At 34.5% G+C, this 27964-nt stretch overlaps 1 protein-coding gene and 1 long non-coding RNA gene across 3 annotated transcripts in view; both read left to right on the forward strand.

Annotated features, from left to right (window-relative positions):
- LOC111415845 (E3 ubiquitin-protein ligase HERC2) overlaps nt 1-27964 on the forward strand; it is a 101758-nt gene that overhangs the window by 25868 nt on the left and 47926 nt on the right. For both annotated transcript variants that reach the window (XM_023047727.2, XM_023047728.2), the window contains exons 8-11: nt 1125-1878; nt 14699-15534; nt 15586-15763; nt 24082-27243. In XM_023047727.2, coding sequence (XP_022903495.2) covers nt 1125-1878; nt 14699-15534; nt 15586-15763; nt 24082-27243 — 4930 coding nt within the window. The remainder of the gene's footprint in view (nt 1-1124; nt 1879-14698; nt 15535-15585; nt 15764-24081; nt 27244-27964) is intronic.
- LOC139429272 (uncharacterized) lies at nt 13773-14654 on the forward strand. Its single transcript, XR_011639949.1, has 3 exons — nt 13773-13918; nt 13973-14012; nt 14066-14654. It is a non-coding gene; the product is annotated as an uncharacterized lncRNA (long non-coding RNA).

Below are 27964 nucleotides of genomic sequence, written 5' to 3' on the forward strand. Positions count from 1 at the left end.
GATATTACCCTATGGTGGGTTCCAGATCACAGCAACATTGAGGGCAATGAGAAGGACAAGCTGGCCAAAGAAGCAGCAAACACGCCCTTCACTGGATCCCAACCTGGCTGTGGACTACAAAAAAGCCACCTAAAACCAATAATCAACAATTGGGAGGTTTCAAAGGTAGCCTTACGCTGGAAAGAACTTCCAGGTCACAGACAAGCGAAGAGTATGATAACGAAGAGTATGATAACGTCGCAAAACAAAACCAAAGAGAATGCGCCCCTAAAATACCACTTCTTCCACATTGGACAACCTGAGGACCAAACTTGTCGACAATTACGTCGCCAGAGGCCGTCTAAGACACCAAATTTTCGGTAAAACTATCTTGACACCTACTGACATAAAGGTTCAAGACCTCAGGGCAATACTAAGGTTCATCAAGGACCTACATTTACCCTAAACCTTTGGAGGGCTAAACTTACAATAGATTTTATAGGTCGCGGTAACGAGAGGGGCCGCTCCCCTCAGCCCGGCAGCAATAATAATAATCACATACACCACACCTTTATATACAAACTATCAGTAGGATTGTATAAAAATTGATTTGTAATGTTGGGCGCCTCTTAATATAATACATTATTATCAAAAAATATTTGAAACATAGAAGTAAAAAAAGTACTTGCCTTGCCATAAACTATTCCTCCGTGAAAAACTAGTCCTAGTATTAAGAATGTCCTAGTATTAAGAACAGTTAAATATTTAAAGGAAATCATAATAATTGGGTACTTGAAAGAGAAGCACACTCGTTAAGTTGAATTGGATAACTACGACTAAAGGATAATACCAAAGCGCATAAGTGTAATTAGTTTCTGCATCGAGATAATATTAACGAGCCAAATGATAATAGTCAATTTACCATATGGCTGTGTAATACACCTGGGTTAATTTTCGTTGATTAGTTCTCGAATTTATTATTTTTCGTTATTTATCAGAAGGCCTGACCTTCTGTTGAGTACATCAACAATATGATTATTAACAAAAAGGTTAATATTTAATCACTAATTAGGTGTGTTTATATTAATTGTTTAATTCAATACATTAATATAACACATTTATTAAATTGTTTCATTTTTTTTCAGCTTTATTCAATCATATCGAACGACATCGACGTAAAAATAATCGGACTCGGTCCCGGAAGTAAACTTCTTGGGAGCATAAAATCTCGTGTTGTTTATTTGGCCAGTTCTATTGGGGTATTATCGACGGTCCAACATGCTGCCCAATCCACATTGCAAGCCGGATGGAGTGTTTTGTTGCCAACAGCAAATGAACGTGCCCAAACCTTAAGCTCTTTATTACCAAATGCTGGTCTAGAAGCAAGTAATTTAACCGGTGGTCAAAGATTCATGACGAATTTACTAGTTTGGAGTTTGATGGCTGATGGCGGATTAGAAACGGCACTCTCAGAAGCTCTTAGAACTGAACTAATGGAAATATCAGAGTCTGACGATAAATTTGAGTCGCGCGTCACTCATACGATGATTCCGCTCCTTCATCTTGTTAAGCAGCTACTAAGAAATTCGAGTTCTTTGACTCGTTTAAGGTTGCAAGAGTTTCGCTCGTCGTCTAAGGTACCGACGACGACAGAAAAAAGCAGCAACTCGGTGACAACTCCAAGTTTGGATTTGTTGATACGTTTCCAACGGTTATTGATCGGGAAGATTTATTCTGACGATGTTGGTTGCTTGAACGCCGCGGAGAGTTTATTGAAAAAGTATCTTTATCAAGTCAGTTCCTATATTACGGACACGCTGAACGTCGCCTACGAAATCGTTATGGTTAATCCAAAGAATTATTTGCATGTTGTTCATCTTTTGAAAGGAGATGTTACAGGTAAGTGAAAATAAAAATTCGTTTTATCAATCTCAATTTTTATGTTACATAAATTTTCTTAAATCAAGCGCAATTAACAGAACAAATATTTAAATATCCAACCGATCGGGATAAATATCATCCACAAGATTGCTAACGGCGGTATAAAGTGTAAATAGGGCATATTAATTATATCCGAAACGAGACCTAATAACGCTTTTCGCGGATCCTGTAAGGCCCGCACCAATAAATCGATAATTCTTATCGGCAATTTAAGAATTGCTTTGATTGTTATCACTGGTGATATGATGGTGTGTATTGGTATCATTATTAACTTCTTCGGAATGTATGTAACTAATCGGGTTACAGTGAAAAGGCTCTTACAGATGCTTAATCCGACTCGAATAGGCGCCAAAAGCACATGCATCGGTAAATAGATGATCCATCTGATCAATTTGAACGGCATTGCAATCATACCTAACAACCATTTTATGGGGCGTAATAGAAGGGATTGTGAGAATCCTTTTAAAACTTGGTGAACGATGTCGAATATTGGTCTGAATGGAAATATTACAAAATCGACACCGCTTTTAACAGGTTCCGGTGTTTCATCACAATTATCGCTTGGATCTAAAAAAAAATGAAATAAATTTTAATTCAAAGATTTCGACTCTAAAACTAATAAGTTTCTAAACAATTAAATTCTTACCGCATACTTCTCCGGCAACAGTTTGAATTAAAAGGATTAAACCGATTGTGTACACGAACCACTTCATTCTGTCGTTACGCGGTAGTAATGAAATATTTTTGATTTAACGATTTGAGCATTTATTTATAATCTACTTTAACAAAAGAACTTTAAGACGTATTGTTTAATCAGGATTTTAATGGTTTTTGGGATCAATCTTGTCTCACTCCCACGTTTTTGGATTGTTAAACGATTTAATAATAACGTAATATCGAATTTATTTAAAAATATTAATTTAATAGATTATATCTTTATATATTTCAAATTTTATCTCCTTTTTTTCTATTGCGTTTATCATGTTAATGTATGAAATTAATTATAATTTGTTTTTATGAGATTAATTACCCCAAACGAGAGGTGGAAAATTCTCGAGGAAACAAAATAGGATAATATTCTCGATTTTGAGAATTATCTGAGAACAAGCTTTTAAATACACGGCAAATTCAGTCTGACGGCTGTAACGTGGCATGGTTCATATTTATGGGATTAATTACTATGGAGGACTTATTTATGATATTTAGAATATATTGGCGTAAAAAAATAATTTATTTTTTGAAACAAATAACAAAAGAAACAACAAAAAACAAGTGTTATACAGGGTCCTACAACAGTGCGTCAGGCATCCATAGCTAATATACCAATTAAGTTAGGAATTTCTTTCAAACGCAGACTTGTACTATATACAGTATGTCCACGGATAGAGTTACAAAGAGGAAAAAAAAAATTATTACTGATTTTTCAAACTTATCTCAGCATAAATAATGCGTCGGATATGTTCAAACCACTAAATCGCACGAACTTTATATTCTAACTATAGAAGTTAACTAATTATTCCCACTTTTATGTTAAAATTATACTTTTCCTAAATTAAAAATTTTTCAAGTTCAATTTACGATATGTAACCATAGAAACCAATGAAATAAAATGAAAGTTACAACTTATGTTAGTGATAAATATACGGACAAATCAAATTAAAATATGACTAATTGTAGCCCGAATGTAAAATCCGGGCTAAGTGCAAAAAATGAAGTTTTGAGATAAATGATAAAAACTTCCTAGGAACATATTCTGCTTAAATATTTAACTTAACTTCACCTGTCATCAGTAAAGGGCTTCACTTTGTACATACCTATGAAATTTGAACTAAGAATACCAACATGCCTATTTTATATGTAAACTTTTATTTAAGAAATTATTAAAAGGGCTATGTGCCAATACTTTTTTAGTAAAAAGTGGGCTAAGATACCAGTTTAAAGTTCGGTATAATGATAACTGAAGTGACTGAACTGTATGAATATAACACTTTATTTCATTGTTTGAATGGTGTTTTGGTGAAGGGGGGTAAAATTTTTGGAGTAGGTGGATGGTGGAAGGGTCTACGGGTCAATTTTGTGCAGAACAGCAAAGAACAGGAAAATAAGAGTTTTTAGGCTAGATAATAATAATAATAAATCAATGTTTTATAAGTTTAGTATTATATTGAAGTAATACGTACAAGTTATCTTAATTAATGCAGTAATAGTTAAGAACAAGATACTGTAGAAAAAATCAAAAATATAAACAAACTTAAACATAAAAAATAACCGAAGTAAGACCAACTAAAAATTGTACTGTTTGAAGTGTCTTTTATGCCGTTAACTCCCTATAAAACTGTTTTTCTTCTTTAAGGTATGGTATCATTTTCTTCAAATCTGCTTTCTTTTCATTGTTCAGTCGCGTTGCCATCTCCAGCTGAGGTAGATTCATACCTACAATATGGTTTTTTGTAATATTCTTTTTGAACACATTCGTAATCTTCCATGGTTCAAGATCACTAAAGGTTTTTTTTTGTACATACTCTGCCGGGGTTGTCTTTTGATACTTTAATCCAAACTACTTTTGATATTTCTAACTGCGTAGTGTTAAGATAAAGTTGGGCTAGCTTGGCAAAGTTGAAAAAGTCCTCTTCCTGCATCATGATTGTTTCAAACGAATTCTTATCACATGCGTTGCAAATAACTCTGCAAAGGTCCATTGGCACTTCACACTTGGCTTTCTTTCTTTTTTTCTCTATGATTGCAAAATCACAATGCGTTAACGCAGGTAACGACAGAACTTTTTCTAAGTCTATTGCCATTGTACACATATTACTCGTAGGAGTTTGAGACTCCTGATGGTCATTTTTCATAGCTGTGCGTGCGCTTTCCGCTTTACGATGATACAATTCCAGCGAGGCGCGATTTTTTACTCTGTTTACGGAGTCATTCATTATTTTACTGTGAAGAAGGTCACATGTATTACATGTATCTTGTCTGGGGCGATGAAACCTAAGTTTTGGGAATTTTTGTCGAACTATTTTTTTGAAGTAACCGTACTTGACTGTAGTCGTCGGGTTACGTTCCACGAAAGACGCATGCAGCTTGTTGTAATTTAAATCTGGGCTCAAATACAAATTTGAGCCCAGATTTGCCCTAGTATAATGGCTCTCTTCTATGGGCAAAGCAGCAATGTGCTCAATAATGAGCCTTTCATCTTCTGCTGAATACTTTCTCTCTCTAATTTTGTTTCCCCTCCGCTCAATGTAAGTAACGTCCCCACGCTTTATCGCCTTAACGAGAGTTTCGACCCTACGCTTTGTAATACCAAAAACATCGAGAAACGTTTTCTTGCAAACTTGCTTACAAACACCTTTGCCATCTGGGATAGTAAAAAAGACAGATGCCTGGCGTCTACTTGCTGTGGGATCCACATATGAGCCATGGCGAATGCGCTTAACACCGAAAACAGATATCAGCCCCATTAAGTAGGAATTTTGTTTAACATTATCTCCCAGTTGATAAAACTTATTGAACAGACTGAGTTTTTGATCATGCCCGATATTTTTGCAGTCATAACGGCATTGGCATTGTACCTGAAAATCAAACAAAGGGCCTAGCTTTAGATAACTTTCCAAATATGTGCAAACTAACAAACTTACCTCTTCGCCTGGTGGTTGTTTTTCAGGTAATCTTCCACAGGATCTTTGATTCTTACTAAACTGTGCTAGCCTCCCTTCACCTTTTTCCTACGTATTTTAGTTAAATCAGTTGTTTCCATATTTATAAAACCCACAAAATAACACTAATCACAAGCACTGATCACCAAACATAACCTTTAACAACTCAGAGAGTAACAAGACACATAGCCCGTTTTTTACCAAACAGCTGGTGCTTCATAGCACACCACGCATCATAGCGGATTTTTTAAAAACTAGTTCCACAACAAACTAATGATAGCCCACTTTATACGGAATTGCATTTGGTACTTTGCACGTATTTCACAACCTAACGCGAAAATGAATTATTTGGCACTTAGCTCGGATTTTACATTCAGTCTACAATTGAATAATATATTTTGTCCACGACTACCTTATAATATATACCTTATGAATGAGTTTTCTAAAACAAAATGGTAGTCATTTTTCACGGAGTGAATAATAGCGGTGAATAATAATCATTATCCACGGGTAGCCATCTTGACCAGACTAATAATAATTATTTGAAACGTAAAAAGTTCAAAAAACGTGAATTTAATTCAATTTTTTAAGAGTTTCTAAATGTTTGACATTAAAAAAACCTAAACAAATTCCTTTTTTCGTATGATTTAAGCATAAATTAATAAATTTTCCTAAAGAAAACGACGTTTTATAAAACTGACATTTAATTTTGACAAATTGTTGTGAAGTTGGTTACAGTTAGTAACATTGAATTTGTGTCACATTGACGTTTAACCTTTATTCAAAAATTTATTTAAAAAATAAATTTATGGAATCAATTTCAATAGTCGTGGACAAAGTATAGTATTCTACTCGCATATAATAATATACTATTATCTACAACTATTGAATTATCTATTCGTTATACAATTGATTTTTGACGGGTAATGATACGCATCACTCATGACTGACAAAGTGTTGAATAATGAAGCCATTATTCCCCAGTTCTGACACGGCCTACTAATCAAAAAATAAAATACTAACAGAAATGACAGCTTTCTTATATTGAGGTTATTCAATCTGTCTGAAATGTCTATCAAGTTTATTTTTTTTCATAATTAAATAGTTGTAGATAAAGCATAGTATTCAACTTGCGTATAATGGATGTTACCCACTCAGCTTACAACACTCGCTCGCTTCGCTCGCTCGTGTTGCAACTTTATCTTCGTGGGTAACAGCCGCCATTATACGCTTGTTGAATAATATACTATTATCTACAACTATTGAATTATCTATTCGTTATACAATTGATTTTTGACGGGTAATGACACGCATTACGCATGACTGACAAAGTGTTGAATAATGAAGCCTTTATTCCACAGTTCTGACACGGCCTATTAATCAAAAAATAAAATATTAACAGAAATGACAGCTTTCTTATATTGAGGTTATGTCTGAAATGTCTATCAAGTTTATTTTTTTTCCTTTTTTTTTGATTTTTTTTTCAAAATTCAATAGTTGTAGATAAAGTATAGTATTCAACTTGCGTATAATGGATGTTACCCACTCAGATTACAACACTCGCTCGCTTCGTTCGCTCGTGTTGCAACTTCTTCTTCATGGGTAACAGCCGCCATTATACGCTTGTTGAATAATATACTATTGTCCACGACTACCTAATAATATATACATTATGAATGAGTTTTCTAAAACAAAATGGTAGTCATTTTTCACGAAGTGAATAATAGCGGTGAATAATAATCATTATCCACGGGTAGCCATCTTGATCAGACTAATAATAATTATTTGAAACGTTAAAAGTTCAAAAAACGTCAATTTAATTCAATTTTTTAGGAGTTTCTAAATGTTTGACATTAAAAAAAAAACCTAAACAAATTCCTTTTTTCGTATGATTTAAGCATAAATTAATTAATTTTCGTAAAGAAAACGACGTTTTATAAAACTGACATTTAATTTTGACAAATTGTTGTGAAGTTGGTTACAGTTAGTAACATTGAATTTGGGTCACATTGACGTTTAACCTTTATTCAAAAATTTATTTAAAAAATTAATTTATGGAATCAATTTCAATAGTCATGGACAAAGTATAGTATTCTACTCGCATATAATGAGCTATTATTCACTCAGGTTAATTATGCCACTCGCTACGCACGTGACATAAACTTAACCTTCGTGAATAATAGCCCTCATTATATGCTCATATAATAATATACTATTAAATGTAAATTTATGTAATAACACACTACGTAAGTAATAAATATTATTTATTTGTAAGTGAACAAATCCTCATTCAAAGAAATTCCCTCCCAATTCGGCACACATTTTCTAAATTCTTTATAAGAAGTACGAATTTCCGCCAGTGATAGAGATTCTATCGCTTTAATTATTCGTAGTTTTAATAGTCCTGCATCATCTTGTATTGGTTCACTGTAAACAATTTGTTTCAATCGTGCCCAAAAATAAAAATCCACAATTGTAAGATCAGGACTACGGGCTGGCCATCAAATAGGGCCATTTCGTTCAATACATTTTTGACGAAATTGTAAATTTAACCATTTGGCACAATGTGTGAATGGTAAGCTGGGCAACTGTCTTGCTGAAAGTACATTGACCGTATAAAATTTAAGGGTAATTGGAATTTTTGTATAACTACACGAAAACATGATTCACTAGTACCATAGCACAGTACTAAATAAATTCTCTCTTTCACGGTTAACATCGCATGAAAAAACTTAATCTCACCAACATAAGTTGTAGCTTTTATGGTTTCTATGGTTACATATTATAAATTGAACTTCAATTTCAATTTTCAATTTAGAAAAAAGTCCAATTTTTACATAAAAATTGGAATAATTAGTTAACTTTTATAGTTAGAGTATAAAATTCATGCAATTTACTAGTTTGAACATATCCGACGCATTATTTGTACTGAGATAAGTTTGAAAAATCAGTAACAAAATTTTTTTTCCTCTTTGTAACTCGATCCGGAGACATACTGTATATAAATGTATTTCTGGAAAATATTTTCGCATATACGGAGTGGTCGAAAAAAGTGTGACGACACAAAATGTATTTTTTTTTAATGGAACATCCCTGTATATTTTTACATATTTCGATTTGTTTATTTTCAAGGTTTATGAATAACTTTACTTTTTGCAATTTGATTCGGCCGTTCTCGAGTTATTCGAATGTTTCTAGAAAAATCTGCTCCAGCCGACATTTGTTAAAAAAATCAGAGAACACTCGATTTTTGGGATATCAATTTAGGATTCAGAACATGCTTAAGCAACATGATGGAGTATGTTTTGGTGGCGAGCACGGCTGTCTAGAACGTTTGGTTACTTTACTACGGCACATTAACTTTTCGAAATTTGGAAGTACCATAAATTCATGTTTTTAAATAGCATCCCCCATATTTTATTGCTTAGTCGTCTTCGACGTCTCATTTTACATCTTTTATATCCCATATGTTCGATATCTAACATTAATAGTTTGGGAAATAATTAGGGTTTTTTGAAAAATGCACACATGTCATATCGATATTTAACCTAGTGGGTTGGTTAATTTTTAAACCAGTTTTTCTTGAGATTTTCAAATGGAACACCTTGTATATTATTTTACTATCTTATGCAGAATTTAAATACAAATATTTTTTGTAATACAAGTGTCTTAATATTCTAGACCGTTCTCAAGATATTTACCAAAACCACGGAACAACGACGTTTATTTCACAAATAATTTTAAAACTCATTTATCTTAAAAGATGTTCAAAATGCCTTTCATTTTGTTCAAGGCATCTGTCTATTCTGGCTTGAAAGGGCCCGTTCTACATCTCGAAGCATTTCTGTTGTAATTGTTGCAAATGCGTTGATTATCGGCAAGTTAAAGTCAAGTTTCGTTAAATCAGGTGATCTTGCAGGCCATCTACGGCCCCCCTCTTCCAATCCAACAATTTTCAAAAGTGTTGTCTAACAAGGCTCTGACCTCTCGGGAGAAATGAGCTGGAGGTCCATCTTGTAACCACATATTTTGTTCATTTGGTGGTAAATTTGAAAGCAGTCCAAGCAAATCGTTTGTTAAAAATTCTAAATACATTTGGCCGGTAAGATGACCATTAAAAAAGTAAGGGCTTCAATGTGTTCCCCAACGATTCCTCCACATACATTGATTGACCAACGATGTTGGTAGTCCATTTCTCGCATAATTTTTGGATTTTCTGTAGCGTAATAGTGGAAATTATGTCTGTTGACGCATCCGTTGTTGTGGAATGTGGCCTCATCAGAAAATAACACGTTGATAAAAAATAACGGACTTTCTTGAAGGCAAAATCGAGCCCACTCACAAAACTCAACTCTACACCTAAAGTCATTATCAGTCAAAGCCTGATGCAGTTGAATGTGATATGCATGAAAATTATGTCTTTTTAAAATTTTTTGAACCGACCTTTCACTTATTCCTACTTCTTTTCCCACACGCGCCTGACTAATGTTTGGATTTTCTGTAACTGCCAACAAAACTGCTAATTGATTTTCCTCATTTGTAACCGTTTTAACCCTTTCTTCCTTTTTGTAATCTACGCTTCCTGTTTCAAGAAAACGTTCGAGCAGCCTGCTAAAACTTATTGGTTCTGGATGGCGCCTTTCTGAAAACTAAGTCGCATACATTCTACTTGCTAGTAAACAATTCTTCTCACTATTCCCCAAAACAAAAATCGTATTAATTAGGTCTTCTTTTGAAAAATTCACTTTTCTAAATAAAATATTCACTTTCGTAAGCTTATTGTCAAAATAGACTGCCTAAGTCTGACGTCACAGAGATGGGCGAAGCTTATAACGACTCCAAACAATTTCGTTGCTACCACAGTTGCTAACTATAAACCGCCAAAAAATGTCAGTTAAAATATAACTTACAATTAGTTTATTTTATTTTAACACTAAATGAAAAATTGCATATGGCAATTTATCGTTAGCAACACAGTTAGCAACGAAAATGTTTGGAGTCGGTATAAGCTCCGCCCATCACTGTGACACCGCATTTTGTGTTGGGGGCATTCTGCTCACGCTTCGCTTGTCTTCCGTACTCAGCGAAGATGTGTGTTTTTCAAAAAAAGATATTTAAGACCTTGAACGCGCTTACATTATCTCCACATGTAAGAGCTCCTTTATATAAACAAAAGGCAAAGTGGGTGATGATATTCATTCACCCATAATGACTATCATAAAAGGTGTCCAATCTTCAGAGGGATCTCCGAAGAAAACCATTCATTATATCATAGTTTTGATTATTGGAGTTCGTTCCCTAAATCTGGTCTTTGATGATCAATACTTTTTCATCTTTTCCTTATTCAACGTGCTGCGTGAGTTGAGGCAGCAGATTGTCCAAGAAATGACGATGCATCGTAAAGACACAGAAGTCCTTCATTCCAAATCGAATTGGTGTTAAGATTACAGAGCATATCCAAGTCAAACAGGCAGGCTTCAGGTGGGGCTGCAGCTGCTTAGATTAGATTCTCAGTTCCTGTAAGTGGTGGCATAATTTTAATCACAAATACTAGAGTTAAATTGATGATGATTCCTGTAAACATTTTTGGTCTAAACCCATAAATAGCTAAGATATGGGCTTTCAAAGTTAAGAAATTTTTAAACATTTTCTTAAATATTTTCAATATGATTTGTCTTAGAAAGACAAAATTTGGTAAACAGTGCAATTTTATCATGAAAAATCGTTTAAGATCATTTTTCGAAATATAAAACCACGGAATCAATGCTATACAGGATGTTCACAAAGGTAATTTCCTTAAAACTTTTTTATTGTCATAAACCCTAAATTTTGACTGATTCTAAAAGCTTCCTGACATGCTTTTAACGTTAGGAGAGTGTTTAGTCAATGCTAACGCAGTGGTGAGATGATATTGCAAATAACTGATGATACTGTTGATATTAACAGTTCGGGCATTTCGGAATATCCAAAAGTACGGCTTGGCGTGTGCCACACGAACAGTAATTGTATCGATACCACTTGTCTGCAGTACAAGAATTAAAAATTGCTGATCATCCTTTGAGAGTACAGTTTTGTCATACCATCATGGAAACATGTACTATTGATGCTGCGTGTTTAGAAAACATACTTTTCAATACTACAAAATAATGCTAATACTTACAACTCTAAAATAATGCGTCTAATCAAAAATTTCTAAGAGTGAAAATAATTTTAGAATTAAGGCTTTTACAGTCAGTTGGAAATTTTAAGAGTTTACGACATAATAAACAAGTTTTAAGGAAATAACCTTTGTGGACATAATTATGGTGCTTGCATAGTTTCAAAAGTGATCTTAAACAATTTCTCATGATAACATTGCATTATTTACAAAATTTTATCTTTCTAAGACAAACCATATTGAAAATAATTATTTAAAAATGTTTTAACTTTGAAGGTCCATTTCTTAAGTATTTATGGGTTTAGACCAAAAATTTTTAAACGAATCATCATTTTAACTCTAATATTTATGATTAAAATTATGTCGCGACTTACAGTATTATTTAAGCACCCTGTATTAAGGCTGGTATTCAGAACCGGGAGAAGACATGTGCCGTGTTTATGGAGCTAACAGCCTAAGACAACTTATGGAGGGAAGGACTGCTTTTTAAGTTTCTAACTCTAATCTCTTGTACGACCTGTTACGCAGCTCATCTTTGAACATCATGTGTGACTGCTAGAGAGAATCACATTATTGAACATATGCGAAATATATTATACAGATTGGATGATTTCTTCTATATTTCATTACTAGCTGTAGCTACGTAATTTTCAGCTAATTTTAGCAGCTAATTTCACTTAAGATGCAATATAGAAAAGGGCGTGCCTACTTTGTCCCACATAAAATGCAACATGTCAATATAATTTGATATTACAGTAAAACTTCTAATAAAGTACATTATAGCTCAATAAAAATATACAACAATCTAGCGCTGAATAACAAATAAAACTAGACTAACACTAGCACTAGAACTAACACTACACCTAGAACTAGAAACATTCAGTTTAGCCGTGCGTCTCTTAAAGGTCCATTTACACCCGGAGATCAAAAATAACATTATTTAAAATACACTTTTCAAAAGCTTTTCTCTTAACGTTCTCTTTTTTGACAGTTTAGTTTAAAGCTTCATTTATATTTAATTATTATTTAGAATACATATTACGTTAGTATTATTAATATTAAACATACGTATTAAGTAAGTTTGAGCAATATTTTTCCTCAGTTTCTGCATCCGAATTGCAGTATTCGATAAATATTGTACAAAATATAATACAAAATGCGTTTGTTGTTACATTTTTTCCTGCAAATGTAAATTTTGTAGTGTGCGATTCCTATCTTTTAATAAAATTATACAGTATCATTCGGGTTTAGCCGTCTTGAGAGGCGTGCGGCTAAATCCACATGTTTCTAGTTCTCGGTCTAGCGTTAATTCGAATTTTGCACTAGCACTATCACTAGAACTAACACAAGACCTAGAACTAGAATCATTCGGGATTAGCCGTCTTGAGAGATGTGTGGCTAAATCCGAATGTTTCTAGTTCTCGGTCTAGTGTTAGTTCCAGTTTTGCACTACTACTATCACTAGAACTTACACAAGACCTAGAACTAGAATCATTCGGGTTTAGTTGCCTTGAGAGACGTGCAGCTAAATCCGAAAGTTTCTAGTTCTCGGTCTAATGCTAGTTCGAGTTTTACACTATCACTAGAACTAACACTAACATAAGACCTGGAACTAGAATGATTCGGGTTTAGCCGTGCGTCTCTTAAGACGGCCGAAAACTCAGGGTTATCATAAGAACGTTACCTTTTTCCAAGCAACACTTTTATGCAAACTTTATTACGCTATGTTACATTTTATGTGGGACAGTGTAAGTGCATAGTAATTTCGTAACTATGGTTAGTGCATTTATATATTGCGAGTTATATGAAATTTCCGATATGTATAGCAAAAGATAAAAATAAATAATCATTTAAATCGAATTAACAAAAAGATCGTATCAAAATTAACTCAAACGTTTACTTTATTTGCATACTAAATAATAATAAGGGATTATATAATATTGCTTAATAATATTAGTTTAAAGTTAAACATTTTCTATAGAACAATAATTTTCACCCACATTTTATCGTGGGTGTAATATTTCCTTCATTATCAATTCATTACGTCTTTATCGTTTTGAATACCGCACAATCAGTGCGGAGAAAATTAAATTAACTCTTTTATAACTAACCAAGTCCAGGGGAAAAAATAATGGCTTTGTTATGGATCGTTTTTTCGTTTGCAACCCTCCTCTGCTTTCAGGTAGTTACATTTATTCATCCAACATAACTTTACTAAGTGACGATTTAATTTTAGCCAATAAAAGCTGAGGAACCATGTGGTGAAACAAGCAGTAGTAAATTAAAATTGTAATATAAAAATTTCAAAATAAATCGATTTTATTTTTAGGTGTCGAGATACCGCCTGCGGCAATAACATTCAAAATATTTATGAATTTGATATTATATCCGTTAAAACCTATTTTTGAAACTATTGAGTTGTTGATTATTCATCCGATCAATGATTTCGTGATCGGGCCGATTAAATTTCTTTTAAGTCCGATTATATGGGTCGTAAAGCAGATTTTAGCTCCGGTAAGATTCGTGATATGGTTGTTATACTTACCGATCCATATTTTGATGGCTCCCATCACTATGACGGCTTCGATATTGGACTTGATATTCCATGTGACAAAATGGTTGATTACGTTACCATTCAAAATTGTTAAATTGCTATTGTTGCCTTTGAAAATTTTGAAAATTATTGTTACGTTGCCATTTAAAATTATCGACTTTATAGTGCGTTTCTTGCGGAATCCTGTTAAAACTATCGGGGATATAGTAAAAGGGTGTCTAAAGTTGTTGCAAAAGTTGCCATTGTTGCTTATTGGAGCAACAATTCTCTTACTTCCTTTATCTTTTATTTTTAACTTTTTATTCTGCATTTAAATGAAAGGTATTTTGATTAAAATGAGATTTTAATAAATTAATTTAAAATTTTTTTTCTCTTATTACCGTTATAATCATGACTTCCCCTTTTCAGAAATACTTCTACCGGAACTAGTAGTTTCATTAATCCTTCTTCAACAACAAAAAAATAATTTTCTAATCACCATGGATTGGTTAAAAGTGTTCGATAATTTATTAGTATCCCTCGATAAACTTTGCAAGCTTTGCCCAGACATCGAAGCTTTAGATTCGGACGATATCGCTTGGCCAGGCTCGACAACATCGAAATCAACAACAACAAATTCAACATGTCGCGTCGAAGAACTACCATTAATCCCAAAAGCAGACCTCGAAAACCACAATTTAGACGGCGGTTTATGGGTGGTCATCAACAGTAAAGTGTACGATATTCAAGATTTTCGATCCGAAGACGCCAACATTATCGAAACCCTACAAAAATACGCCGGGAAAGATGCAAGCGATGTCTTTAATAGTATCCCGCATAGTTTGTCGTTGATGCAATTAATGGAAAATTACGTCGTGGGGAGTTATTGTCAACCGGAACCGGATTTACCTCAAACTCCTTTGGATTGTTTACCATTTTGTTGTGCTTTAATCGACACGGAAAGACATTTGGGTTATTTATTGGGTTTGCACGCGCATTATCTTAGTGAGAGCTTATTGCTGCAACAACCAGAAAAGGATTGTGAGAGTTATTTGAATTCCCCCTTTTTAATCGGTGGCCTACAAATCATTGAGCCACCAAATCCGTTCGAGGAGGAAAAAGGTGAGCGGAGAAGTACAAATTCTTCGCCGGGAAATACACCGACTGAACCAAAAATAGTTTGTGAGAAGGGTATGAAGAAGTTGCAGATGCCCGTTGATGTGATAAATTCGTTTATAACTGCTTTAGCAGAAAGTAGATTATCGGTAAGATTTTATTATTAAGCCACTTTTTTATTTTATTTAATTTTTTTTCAGGATACTTATGTAAAATCGTTTTTGGCTGTGGTCGAGCAACATTCCAAACAAAACAATTTTTTGAGCCATTCCGATTTTTCTTTTGAGCACCCAATAGAAGAAATTGGACGGGTGCTTTATGCGATTTTAATAAAGCATTTAGGTTTGGGTTATGTGTTACTGCCGATTTTAGATGCTTGTAAGTTCAATTTTATTCTTAAGGCGCCTTTACCTATACATTCAAACTTATCAAAAAGAAGACTTATATTACCAGCAATGCGCGATTTTAACGAATTACGCGAATTAATGTTTGCTTCAGTTCATGCATTTAAAAATCTATGATATACAGGAAGCAATTAAATTAATCTAACGATGTGATAAATGAATTAAAATACCATTTTTTAGCCAATTACTTTCACATTAATAACAGTAGGTAATTATTTAAAACAGTAAAAAAGATAATAATTTTAATAATCTCAATAGATGATACACAATTTTATCAACATAAATAATTAAGGAGCGAAATCGGAAGAAAATCAAAATTTATTAAATTATATTTTATGATCACACTACAAACAACATAATTAAATTAAACAAACAATAGACAAATGAAAAATATTAGAAATACGTATTTATCATAAAATTGACTTTATAATTTTCGTTATCATGTAATCCTTATAAAATTTCTTTAATTTGGCAACAGCAATACCCCAAAATTCCTCGTCAAATTTAATTTCTTCTACAAATAGGCTACACAATAAAATGACACAATTTTGCCCTCGTTATGGTAGTTGACCTTGAACTTGGTAGTAATAATTGTGCTTTCTATTCAAATGTATGTTATCTCCGACATATTTTAAATACTTAATTTTGTTCTGTTGTACTGCGGTTTGTGGTGTCAATTTGATTGCTGTATTAGGACATTTTACCTCAATTATTTTTTTACCATTTATTATGCCATCTGGTGAGGCACCTCAATACGGATGATCCTGGCAAGTAAAAATACCACAGCTTCCTACTTTTTTATTGAATTGTTACTCAAACTCTCGTATGGCAATTGCTTTGTGATCCTTGCCCCAGTTGGTCATTTTAGAATTTGTAAATTGTAGATTATTATTATTATTCACTTCACTCTGCTAATGCTGACCTTAATGATACTACATGTTTGGGTCCGATGCGCTTTGAGCGGTCTGAGGTTGAGGAAGCTCTTATTGCTTTAAACATAAATAATGGTCCAGGCACTGATGGTATTCCTCCTATCCTAATAAAATCATGTTTTGCATCTCTTTCTCTAACACTTTCCATCTTATTTAACAAATCTGTAAAGGAAGGTACGTTTCCTGCCTTTTGGAAACGTGCCCATTTTGCCCATTTTCAAATCCGGTAGTCGTAACCTTATATCTAACTATCGCCCAATATCTATATTGTCAGTGTTTGGTAAGGTTTTAGAGAAACTGGTTTATACCAGACTCTTCTTTAGGCTTAAATCCATAATCGATCCTAGACAACATGGCTTTTTTGCGAATCGGTCAGTGGAGAGCAACCTGCTTGAGTACACAAATTATATTTTAACATCATTTGACCATTATTGTCAAGTTGATTCTGTTTACACCGATTTTAGCAAGGCTTTTGATCGTGTGGATCACAGCCTTCTTTTATTAAAACTTCATGGTTATGGTGTTCATGGTGGGTTGTTCCGCTGGTTTGATTCATATTTGCGAGGTAGGAGCCAGATTGTGTCTGTTAACGGATATTGCTCTGACCCTATGTCAGTTCCCTCGGGTGTCCCTCAGGGTAGCCACCTCGGACCCTTGCTATTTAATCTTTATGTTAACGATATTTTCAAGGTTGTGAAACATTGTGAATGTCTAATGTACGCAGATGATCTCAAGCTTTATCTGCGTATCTCGTCTCCGTTGGACTGCTCTAGACTGCAGACTGACCTTCTCAGGATTTCTGACTTTTGTACTAAAAACCACTTGACCCTAAATCTGTCTAAATGTAATGTTATTTCTTTTTCGATAAGGAAGAATACTGTTCATTACGATTACAACATCGCTGGCGTAAACTTAACACGCGTTTCCTTTATTAGAGACCTTGGAGTGACTCTCGATCCCAAGCTTCTCTACGCACAGCACATTGACACTACTGTTAATAAGGCTTGGCGTATGCTCGGTTTCATTATGAGATCCACCTCTTCCTTTGTAAGCGTTGACGCGATTAAAAATTTATATTTCGCATATGTTTACAGTATTCTTAATTTTTGCACTGTAGTTTGGAATCCCCAATACCTTATTTATATTGACCGAATTGAAAAAATTCAATCTAGATTTTTGAAATATCTAAACTTTAAATCTTCCATACCTTATATTAATTATCATTCGTCTTGCAGATCTTTTCGGTTAATGCCCCTTCGACAATATTCATGTTCCTCCCCGTCTTCTTCGTTTTAATTTCTTGTTCTGTACGCCTATTCCGCGCACCAATGCTTTTCGAAACTCCCCTATGTTGCGAATGGCTCGTCAGGCTGATAAGCTCGATATTGATTTGTTTCAGCATTCATTTTTTACGTTTAGGCGCTTACTTTTTAATGCAGTCAGCGAATTGCCTCTTTCGTTTTGGTAGCTCGTTGGTTCTGTTTTTGTATAATGTTTTAATTTCGCCGTTACTATTGCTATTAGGCATTGTTTTATTTTATTTTACTTTTTGGCTTTTTTGCTTTATTGTATTATTATTATTGTTTTATTTTATTTTATCTTTTTTTTGTATATATATATATAATATCTGAATTCCGGTGTTTTTAGTTTAAGTTTAATTTTATTCTTAATTGCTCGCCTTAATTTTGATAATTTTGATTTTTTCTTTATTCATTTTTCCTTGGTACACGTTTTCTTTTTTTTATTGTAAAATTTTTTTTCGTGGTACAGATCATTTGGGTTTGTCCTGTTTCTGTACCCATAAATTATAAATAAATAAATTAGTGCCTGGTTGCGGGGAGCGGTAGCTCTCGTCACCGCGACCTATAAGATTTATTGTAACTTTGGGCCTCCAAAAGTTTAGAGCAAATGTAGGTCCTTAATGAACCTTAGTATTGCTCCAAGGTCTTGTTCCTTTATGTCGGTAGGTATCAAAAGAGCTTTACCGAAAATGTTGTGTTTTAGGCGGCTTCTGGCAACGCAATTACACAGTATATGCTCAGCCATTTCTGACTCGTCGTTGCAAAGTCGGCAAGTTTGATCCTTAGTTTGTCCAATGTGGAAAAGGTGGTATTTTAGGGGCGCATGACCGGCCAGTTTGTTTTGGAACGGAGTTATCATACTCTTCGCCTGTCTGTAACCTGGAAGTTCTTTCCAGTGTAAGGCTACCTTTGAAACCTCCCACTTGTTGATTATTGGTTTTAGGTGGCTTTTTTGTAGTCCACAGCCAGGTTCGGGTCCAGTGGAGGGCGTGTTCGCTGCTTTTTTGGCCAGCTTGTCCGCCTTCTCATTGCCCTCAATGTTGCTGTGACCTGGAACCCACCATAGGGTAATATCATTGCCCCTAGCGAGTTCTCTCAGGTTGCTGGTAAGCCTGAATTGCCTTTAAGGCGGTCCGACTGTCTGTGAAAATGTTTATGGATGCACCTTTCTGTAGGTTCAAAGCGGTGCAGAAGTTTATAGCAAGAACTTCTGCTTGGAAATTTGTTATGTCCAAGCTGAGTGGCAGTTTAATGTGGCTGTTTGGTCCACTGATGCCCATACCTACTCCGGATGGTTTTTTTTAGGGGCGCATGACCGGCCAGGGAACCTGAGAGTGTCCTTAGATTCCCTTTGCTGAGGCGTAAAACCTCTTTGGGTTTGTTTTGGGACGGAGTTATCATACTCTTCGCTTGTCTGTAACCTGGAAGTTCTTTCTAGTGTACGGCTACCTTTGAGGCCTCCCAACTATTGATAACTTGTTTTAGGTGGATTTTTTGTAGTCCTCAACCGGCTTAGCGTCCTTCGGTGTCTCTTTGGCCAGCTTGTCCGCCTTCTCATTGCCCTTAATGCCTCTAGAACCCACCATAGAGTAACATCATTACCCCTAGCGAGTTCTCTCAAGTTGCTGGTACACTCTCTGATCAGTGCGGAGTCACACGTGTAGGCCTGAATTGCTTTTAGGGCGGCTCGACTGTCTGTGAAAATGTTTATAGATGCACCTTTCTATCCCTTTTGTAGGTTCAAAGCGGTGCAGAAGTTTATAACAAGAACTTAATAATAATAATATGACTTAAAATTATTATAAATTAAGTCAGGACAAATTAGGCGGAGTACAGGTGCAGCCGTAACAGCACCTGCTCTTCCACTCAAACCTAATAAAACTAATTCTAAATATACAAGAGAGAAAAAGAAAAAAACGAAACGAAACAGGAAAAGATAAAGAAAAAGACCCGATACTGAAATCATAATTAATTACCAAGCGTAAACCGCCCGATCCCTGTCGCCCTACAATGCATTCTGAATTTGAGATAAGCGGCCCCTGACTCTGTGACGAAACAACCTTAAAGAAGTGCTACATTTTATAGTTGATGGCAAATCATTAAGAATATGTGTTATTTGGTATGAAAAGCATTTCTTAAATAGCTGGTGATGATGGATCGGCGGGGTAAGAGTGCCCTTGAATCGAATATTCAAGGTATGAACAAATGTCAAGCGCAAGCAAGAATCTTGAATTTTCTAAATTTTTTTCGTATATACTATACGAAATACACGGATCATACAATGTATCACAATAATTAAAATGCGATAACACCAAGGTCTCGCACAAAAGCACACTTGTTCTACGATTGAGGAACGACCGACCGCTTAAGAGCAGCATACGCGAAAGCAGTGCACTTATTGATGTGTTTATTAAAGTTTACATTTTCGTCCAATAAGACTCTCAAGTTTCTCACACAATCAGCGGCAATACTTGATTGTTGACAACTATCTTGGCCCGATCCCGAACAGAATTGTAACTTATCACCTTTCTTGGCCCGAACAAAATCAGCTCTGTTTTAGCAGCATTCACACATAGGCAGTGACGTCTAGAAACCAGCTCCAAAGCCTCTAAAACATTTTTTACTCTTATTATTTTTTAGAAAACTTTGTCGTTTTTTAAGTGATAAGGCACTTAAAGCTGCCTCCTTTCGTATATATAGGTGACCGGAAATTGCGTCTATATATTGAAAGAGATGATTAGAGATGAAGTCCTTTAAAGATGGCACTCAAAAAGTTTTTTTTTTAGCGTTATCTCAAAAACGGCAAGGTTTAGAATGCCGAAATTTGGTGTACAGGGATGTTTTTACGTGACAAATATGATAACTAAAAGAAAAAAAATAATTTATGGGGTTCACCACAACACGTAGGGGGCATGTTTACAGTACCATACTTCTTTATCTTTATTTTCTCTGCCATTTTAATTGCATCAATCATTTCTGCGGAAAAGAATACATAAAAAAGCTTCATGATTTTTGATGTTAGAATCATCTCTTTAAATAAATAGACACAATTTCCGGACACCTGTATAAATGAAGTGGTGTGAGACCGAGTAGGGCTTCAAGAGCAGCGTCGGACAAGATCTCATTGCACCCGTTATATTAAGACATGCTAACCGCTGGATTTGTGCCAGGTGTTGTTGTGTTGTCTTATGATTTGTTTTTGGCCACCAAACCAGTGAGGCATAGGCGACCATGGTTCTGATTATTGCTACGTAAGTCCAATGAGCTAATCGTGGATTAAGACCCCAGTTTCTTCCGAGAAGCCTGCAGTAGATCTGGTTAGCCATTATGACCTTTTTCTTCAGTTTGTTTCACACCATTTGATTGTCGACGGATGTATATCTTTTACGTTTAGAGTATTCTCTATGGAGTCGTAGGAGGTGTTATCAAAAGCACCCTCTATGTCTATGAAAGCAATAATTGTGGATTTTGCTTTCTGGTAAGCATATTGACTCGGATGGAGTGGATTAGTGACAAGCATTCCATTCTTAAGCTATTGATCAATTACCTTTTCCTTCCTTTTGAGGAGAAATGAAGTTAGACTAATTGATCTGTATGACTTGGGATCGGCGTTTGAACGCCTACCACCTTTAGGTATGAAGACCACCTTTAGTTTCTTCCATACTGTAGGTAGCTTGCTATGTATAGGGATATTATTACTGGGAACAGGTCTAGATTGACCTATTGTCTATGCCTTCACCGAAGCAAAAATTGTGGATACAATAGGTTATGTATAAATTTGTTGGGATTTGTTGATTTACGCATTTTACAAACACGTCTAAAATTTGAAGCAGTTAATAACTTCTTTCGAATTTGAATCCAAAATTCATTTCTATACTGCTCTATAGTTTGCTTTTCAATTTCTCTTATTTCTGCTGTTGTTCTAACAAGTGACTGTAAAATTTTGTCTTTTCTTCTTCAGCGCACTATATCAGTTCTTCTTCATCTGCAATCAAACCATAATGTTTATCGGCGGTTAACATTTTTCTCCGCTTTTTTATTATGGACAAATAAGAAGCAAGATAATGTCTTGTAGTTGCCACCAATTTTCTTTTGCAAATTTTTTCAACTTATTCTGTAGTGAGGTGTCCTCTATTATTATTATTAATTATTTTGTAATAATTTGTACCAACATTATAGGCTACTGCAGCCGCATTGCACCTCACCTCGTATGAATTTTTCAATGCAAAATTGATATGTTTCTCCCCCACAAACTTGGAGACTACAGAATTGTATGTTTCCATAGCATTATATGGGGTGTTTCTAATATCAACCGTGAGTGAAGCTATTTGATCTCTGTTTTCTATTCTGAGTATTTCAATATTTTTTTTTTTAATATGTTGCGTATGTCTTGGCAAGCTACCTTGTTTTTGGATGTTATTCTTTTATTAGCTATGTCTCTCAAATTAGTGCAATAATTCCTTAGCAAATGGTTAGTGCATTCATTTTGTTCTTTTATCTACTAAGGTTCATCGAAAAACTGTAAAACTGTTGAAAATGTTTTCTCATGTTAGTAATGAGTGCATCAGATGAGATCAGTAGGTTGTAAAACATTGAACATTTTTTTTGCATTACATTCTCTACACCTTTTAATGTCCTTATTCCTAGATTCTTGGGCTTCTTCACCAAGTTGCCCTATAGGTACAATGAAATGTTTCATTATATTGGTACTATAAATTAAAAATGAGTGAAAGAGTACAACTTCACAAATTTTTCAGCGCTATCAATGTAGTACTTTTGAAACAAATCTATTTTTAAATGGTAACTGCTAGATATAGTTAACAAAATTATTCTGAATGTAGTTATTAGCTCTTAGTCAATTCCAGTAATTTTTGGTGATGTGGCGCCGTTTTCAAAAAACTGCCGAGCAGTATTGCCATCGTTTGAACTGTCAAATCCTTACGGGATTTGACACCTGTCCACTAAAAGCCCCAGTTCTTTATGAAATAATTCTTGGATTCGCTTCTTATTACTTGCAACTTTTTCTTGGTTTTCTTTGTCCCGAGCTTGTAACTGCTGAATATTTAATTTGTATGAAAGGTGAAGTAAACATTCAAAGAAGCGGATCCAAGCATGTAACGACGACAAATCGAACTGATATCCAGATTCATCATCCGTATAGGTCTACAAAATCGGGTAGAGAAAGGTCTGGGATTTTGCCAAATGACTCTACTTTGTTTTGAGGAAGGATCTCCATTTATTAACTGAATAGGCTAAATTAACCAGAGATGACAAAAACAAATTAGCATCAAATATTAGAAAATCAGAAAATTTCTGTTTATATTGGCTCATCTCAGAACTGTAATCAAACTCCCATTTTGTTATCAAATGAAGATTGTTACGGTTTTCAGGTGACATTCCATTGAGAACTAGTCTTAAAGATTCAAACTATCTTAAAGTAGTGTGATCCAATAAGTTTTGGAGTGTACTTCCGCTTTGTCTTCAGTTATTCTGAGGTTACTTGGATATCTTTTTGGCATCTTTTTTTTTTACAAGTGTAATAGATTCATAATTTGGATAAAGATTTGAATTATGACTTGTATTTCTCATGACATACTGAAATTTTGTTACTTAGCTTCTACAAACAGCGATAATGCTTCGTCTCCAGAAAGTGGATATACTTTTATGTTAGCCAAAGATTTCTTAAAACTTGATGCGAGAGTTGGGGTAGAAAAAACTATTTGCTTCATTGCATCAGCTGCATCTAATTTACCTTCCGACCGAAGTTGCATTTGTACAGCATAAGTAAGCTAAATAAATTGTAATTTTGGTTACAACCTTTATTATCAATTTTATGGTCAAAAAGTGCCCCTTTATGTTTATTTTCTAACTGCAAATGCGCTTCCCAAACAAACAGCACATTGTAGAACCAATATATAGATCAACCTTTATATTTATATAGAAACATTTTATTTGAAAAATATTTTGATATCTCTCATAATTGCTGTGAAAAACGGGTTCGCCAATTAAGGTAAAGGCGCCTTAAATTTCATTTTTTAAATTCCCTTTAATTTTTTTAGATTTAACCCAACCCACAATAAAACTTCCAAAACCACTAGCCGAAATGATAAAACTAGTACACCAATCGAAATGGAACCTAATAAAAACTCGCCAAGAATTAAATTGTAGCTACAAAGAAATTTGCATCCCCGCCTTAGAAAAATGCCGTTTCCTTCTTTACGATGTCAAACCCGCCGTTAGCGTCGAAACGGAAGCTTACAAGAATTTCAACGTCCTCTATCGCGAACCCCGAGTTAAAACGTTGGTTAAGAAAGTGATTAAACATTTAAAATGTGGAAAACACACATCAGACATTCAAAAACCGGAAGACATCGTTAACGCAACCATCCAATCTCAAAGCGTTGAGCGGCGAAAATCAACGGAAGATGTCGCCCAAAATCCAATCATTAAAAAATGCGTTTCCGATGGGAAATTATCCGAAACAAAAAATGAAACTGATGACGTTAATAATGAAATTAAAAATGGTGCTGATAAAGCAGCGGCAGAAAGAGCTATGTCTGATTCGTTATCGTCAAATTCTAGCAAAAAATGGAACGTTGAGAAAGTAGTCGATGAAGGGAAAGAACTCGAGATGAAAGTTGAAGATAAAAAAGATAAAAAAATCGGTTGTGAAAACTTAACAAATCTGTTATTTAAATTAACAGAGAAGCAAATGAGAAAAGTTTGTAACGAAAAAGCCTATTTAATGAGCGGAATCTTAGATTTTGTGGTCCGCGAAAATTGCGATGTTGAAACATTAAAATGGGCCATGTATTGCCAAGTGAAAAGGTGCAGGATAAGAAAAGAAGGTTTAGAGATGCTTTTGGGGTTATTACAAAAAAAATATTTATTAACATCGACAAGATATTTAATTTTAAACGGATATTTAGGTTACTCCTTATTAAATAATCAAGGACTTGGTTTAAATCATTGCTTAAATGACATCCAGTTGGTCTCGCCATCATTAAAAACCGAAATTTTAATTCTCCAATCGTCAATAAGTGATTGGTGCATAACCTCGCTAAGAAATTATATTTTAAAAGATGCCAAAACGAAACCAAAATCAACTCAAAAAATTAATTCAAACTTAACCACTTACACATTATTAAGAGATATTCCAAGAACAAGAATGATTTTAACAATTTTATCGATTTTATCGTCAAATCATTACGTTTCATCCGAATTAAGTGCTTTAATTAATTCCGGTGCGATAAGTTCCGTTTTAACACTTCTCCGTCAAACCGGATATTACGAAAATTGTAATTCGAATATCAGTTCGAATTTGAACATTTCAAATTTAAACATAGCCTCAAATAAATCGGAACTTTACGTTTTATACGCCGATATGGTTGAAGGTGCTAAACAAAAAACGACGGCGCTTCGTGGGCCGGAATTAGCGGCTTTAATGAAATTGGGGACTAAAGTAGTTAGAGGGGTCGATTGGAAATGGGCGGATCAAGATGGACGACCTCCTGGTGAAGGGAAAGTAATTGGAACGTTGAGTGATGATGGATGGGTTAGGGTTGAGTGGGCGAATGGAACCACGAATAGTTACCGAATGGGTAAAGAAGGAAAATATGATTTAACTTTAGCTTCTCCACCATCTCCGGTTTCGTCAGAAACGGAAGTTGAAGATGGGATGGTTCCCATTGATAAGATTTCGTTAAAATCGAGCTCTGATCACCCAAATAACCAATTAATTAAAATTTTAAGAGATAGTTCAGTGAATTTTTTGAGAAATGTTACGATTAGCGCCGGATTAGCTAAAGATAATTTAGATAAAAACACGATTCATGGGTTATGTAGCTTATTTTGTACGACTTTGCGAGCCGGAAATTACGAATGGTGTGATTTAACTTTAGTTAGAAGTGTTGCGCAATCGACGAAGATATGTAAACATTTGAGTACTAGACCATGGATTAATATGTTAATCAATTTTATTTCCGCCACAAACGTTAATTTACCCAAACAAATACTTTCGGTTCGTTTATTACAAACGATCCTTCAATCTTGGAATATGGATAATTCCGAAATAACCCCATTACTCGAATTATTATTAAACATTTTAGGAAAAATAATCCTCACGAATCTCTACGATAACAACAACTCAAATTCGAACGAATTCAATAAATTAAAACTAAAATTAAAGTCGGAAGTTCTTCTCACTCAATCCCACAGCAGCACTTTATCCCAAGAAATAATTAATTTATTAAGAACTTTGCATGGAGTTCTTGGCTGGAATCAAGTTTTAAACTCAATTTTAATCAACAAACTTAATTTAGCCGCGTATTTATTAAGCGATGATTGTTTAATAACAGCTGTTAATGATGGTTACACAACCGATCAACAACAATACATGGTTACGTCATCTTTAAACGTAATCGGAGCTTGGGATGTTCGCCCGAGAATCGGGGCCATCGTTGAAATCGAAAACGCCCAAGGTACCATTGTTAGAGTAACTCAAAAAGGAAAATTATGCGTTTTAATCCACGAAACCGGTGAAATTCAAAAAATAACCCTCTCAAGTGTAAAATTGTCAAACCAAATTACATTTAATTTAGAACGAATGCCGCTGGGTGAAAATTTAACAAAAATTTGGGCTTCTCTTTTAACCACGAAACTGACAACAATGAATAATAATAATCCCGGTAAATTATCTTACGGGCAAATTAATTTTAATTATTTAAGAACGCAACAAAACTTTTTAAGCGTTTTAAACGCATCAAAAGTTTTACACACCAACCAATACAGATTACGGAAAGTATTAAAATTTGCGGTTAATTCCGTCGATGAAGAACAACAATCGATTGAAGAGGAATTCAATCAACAACCGGTTTTGTTAATACAAAAATTGTTGGCGAAAGCGACCCAACCAAGTCCGTTGATGCCGATTTTTACGCTTGAAGATATGCAATTGGCCGCTTTGAATTTGAGCCAATTCTTGGCGGCACAAGCTAATTGCGATCGAAATTCGGGGGAGGGTAAGGCGAGTTCTTCTACTGCAAGGGATACTTATGGCGAAATCGCGACGCCAAATAGCGAGACTTCCGTTCGATCCGTTCCTAGCGATAAACAATCGAAGAGACGAAGAGAAACGCAAACTGTTGTAAGCCCGATTGTTGCGCAAATTATGGAGATGGGATTTACTAGAAAAAGTATTGAGCATGCTTTAAAATGTTTAGGTAAGTATACTGAGAATTTAAAGCGCCCTTCACACAATCAATATATATGGTCAATATCTAAGTATTGACAATATTATTGAACGTGTGAGTAGAAAGATTGACATATTGTCAATATTAAAAGTATTGATGGGATGGTTTGACGAAAACGAAAATGTTTGATATATTGACGATAAATATTGACAGTCTGAGGGAAATATTGATAATCCTACGTTAGTAGGATTATATTACGGATTATATCGCGTAATAATGAATTCAGACAGATATACTTTAATGGCCGAAAGTGTTATTAACTCCCCGGATGGTTCATTAACGCATGTAAGCATGACATGACATCTTTAACTACCAACGCAAAACTAAGTAGATTGTCAATAAATATTGATAGTCTGAGGCAATTACAGTTTGTCAATATTTATTGGCCATATTGATAATATTTTATTGACAATATATATTGATTGTATGAAGGGCGCTTCATATAACTCGCAATATATGAATGTAGTAACCATAGTTATGAAACTACTATGCATTTACACTATACCACATAAAATGCAACATAGCTTAATAGTACAGGCATTGGGTAGTATTGCAAAAGAAAAGTTTTGCTTGGAAAAGGTGACTTCGTTATGATAATTCAGTTTCCGTCTTAAGAGACGCAAGACTAAATCCGAATGTTTCTGGTTTTAGGTCTAGTCAAGGTACATCAATATAAGGTATGCTCACACGG

This window comes from Onthophagus taurus, chromosome 3 (genome assembly GCF_036711975.1).
Source record: "Onthophagus taurus isolate NC chromosome 3, IU_Otau_3.0, whole genome shotgun sequence".
Classification (NCBI taxonomy): Eukaryota; Metazoa; Arthropoda; class Insecta; order Coleoptera; family Scarabaeidae; genus Onthophagus; species Onthophagus taurus.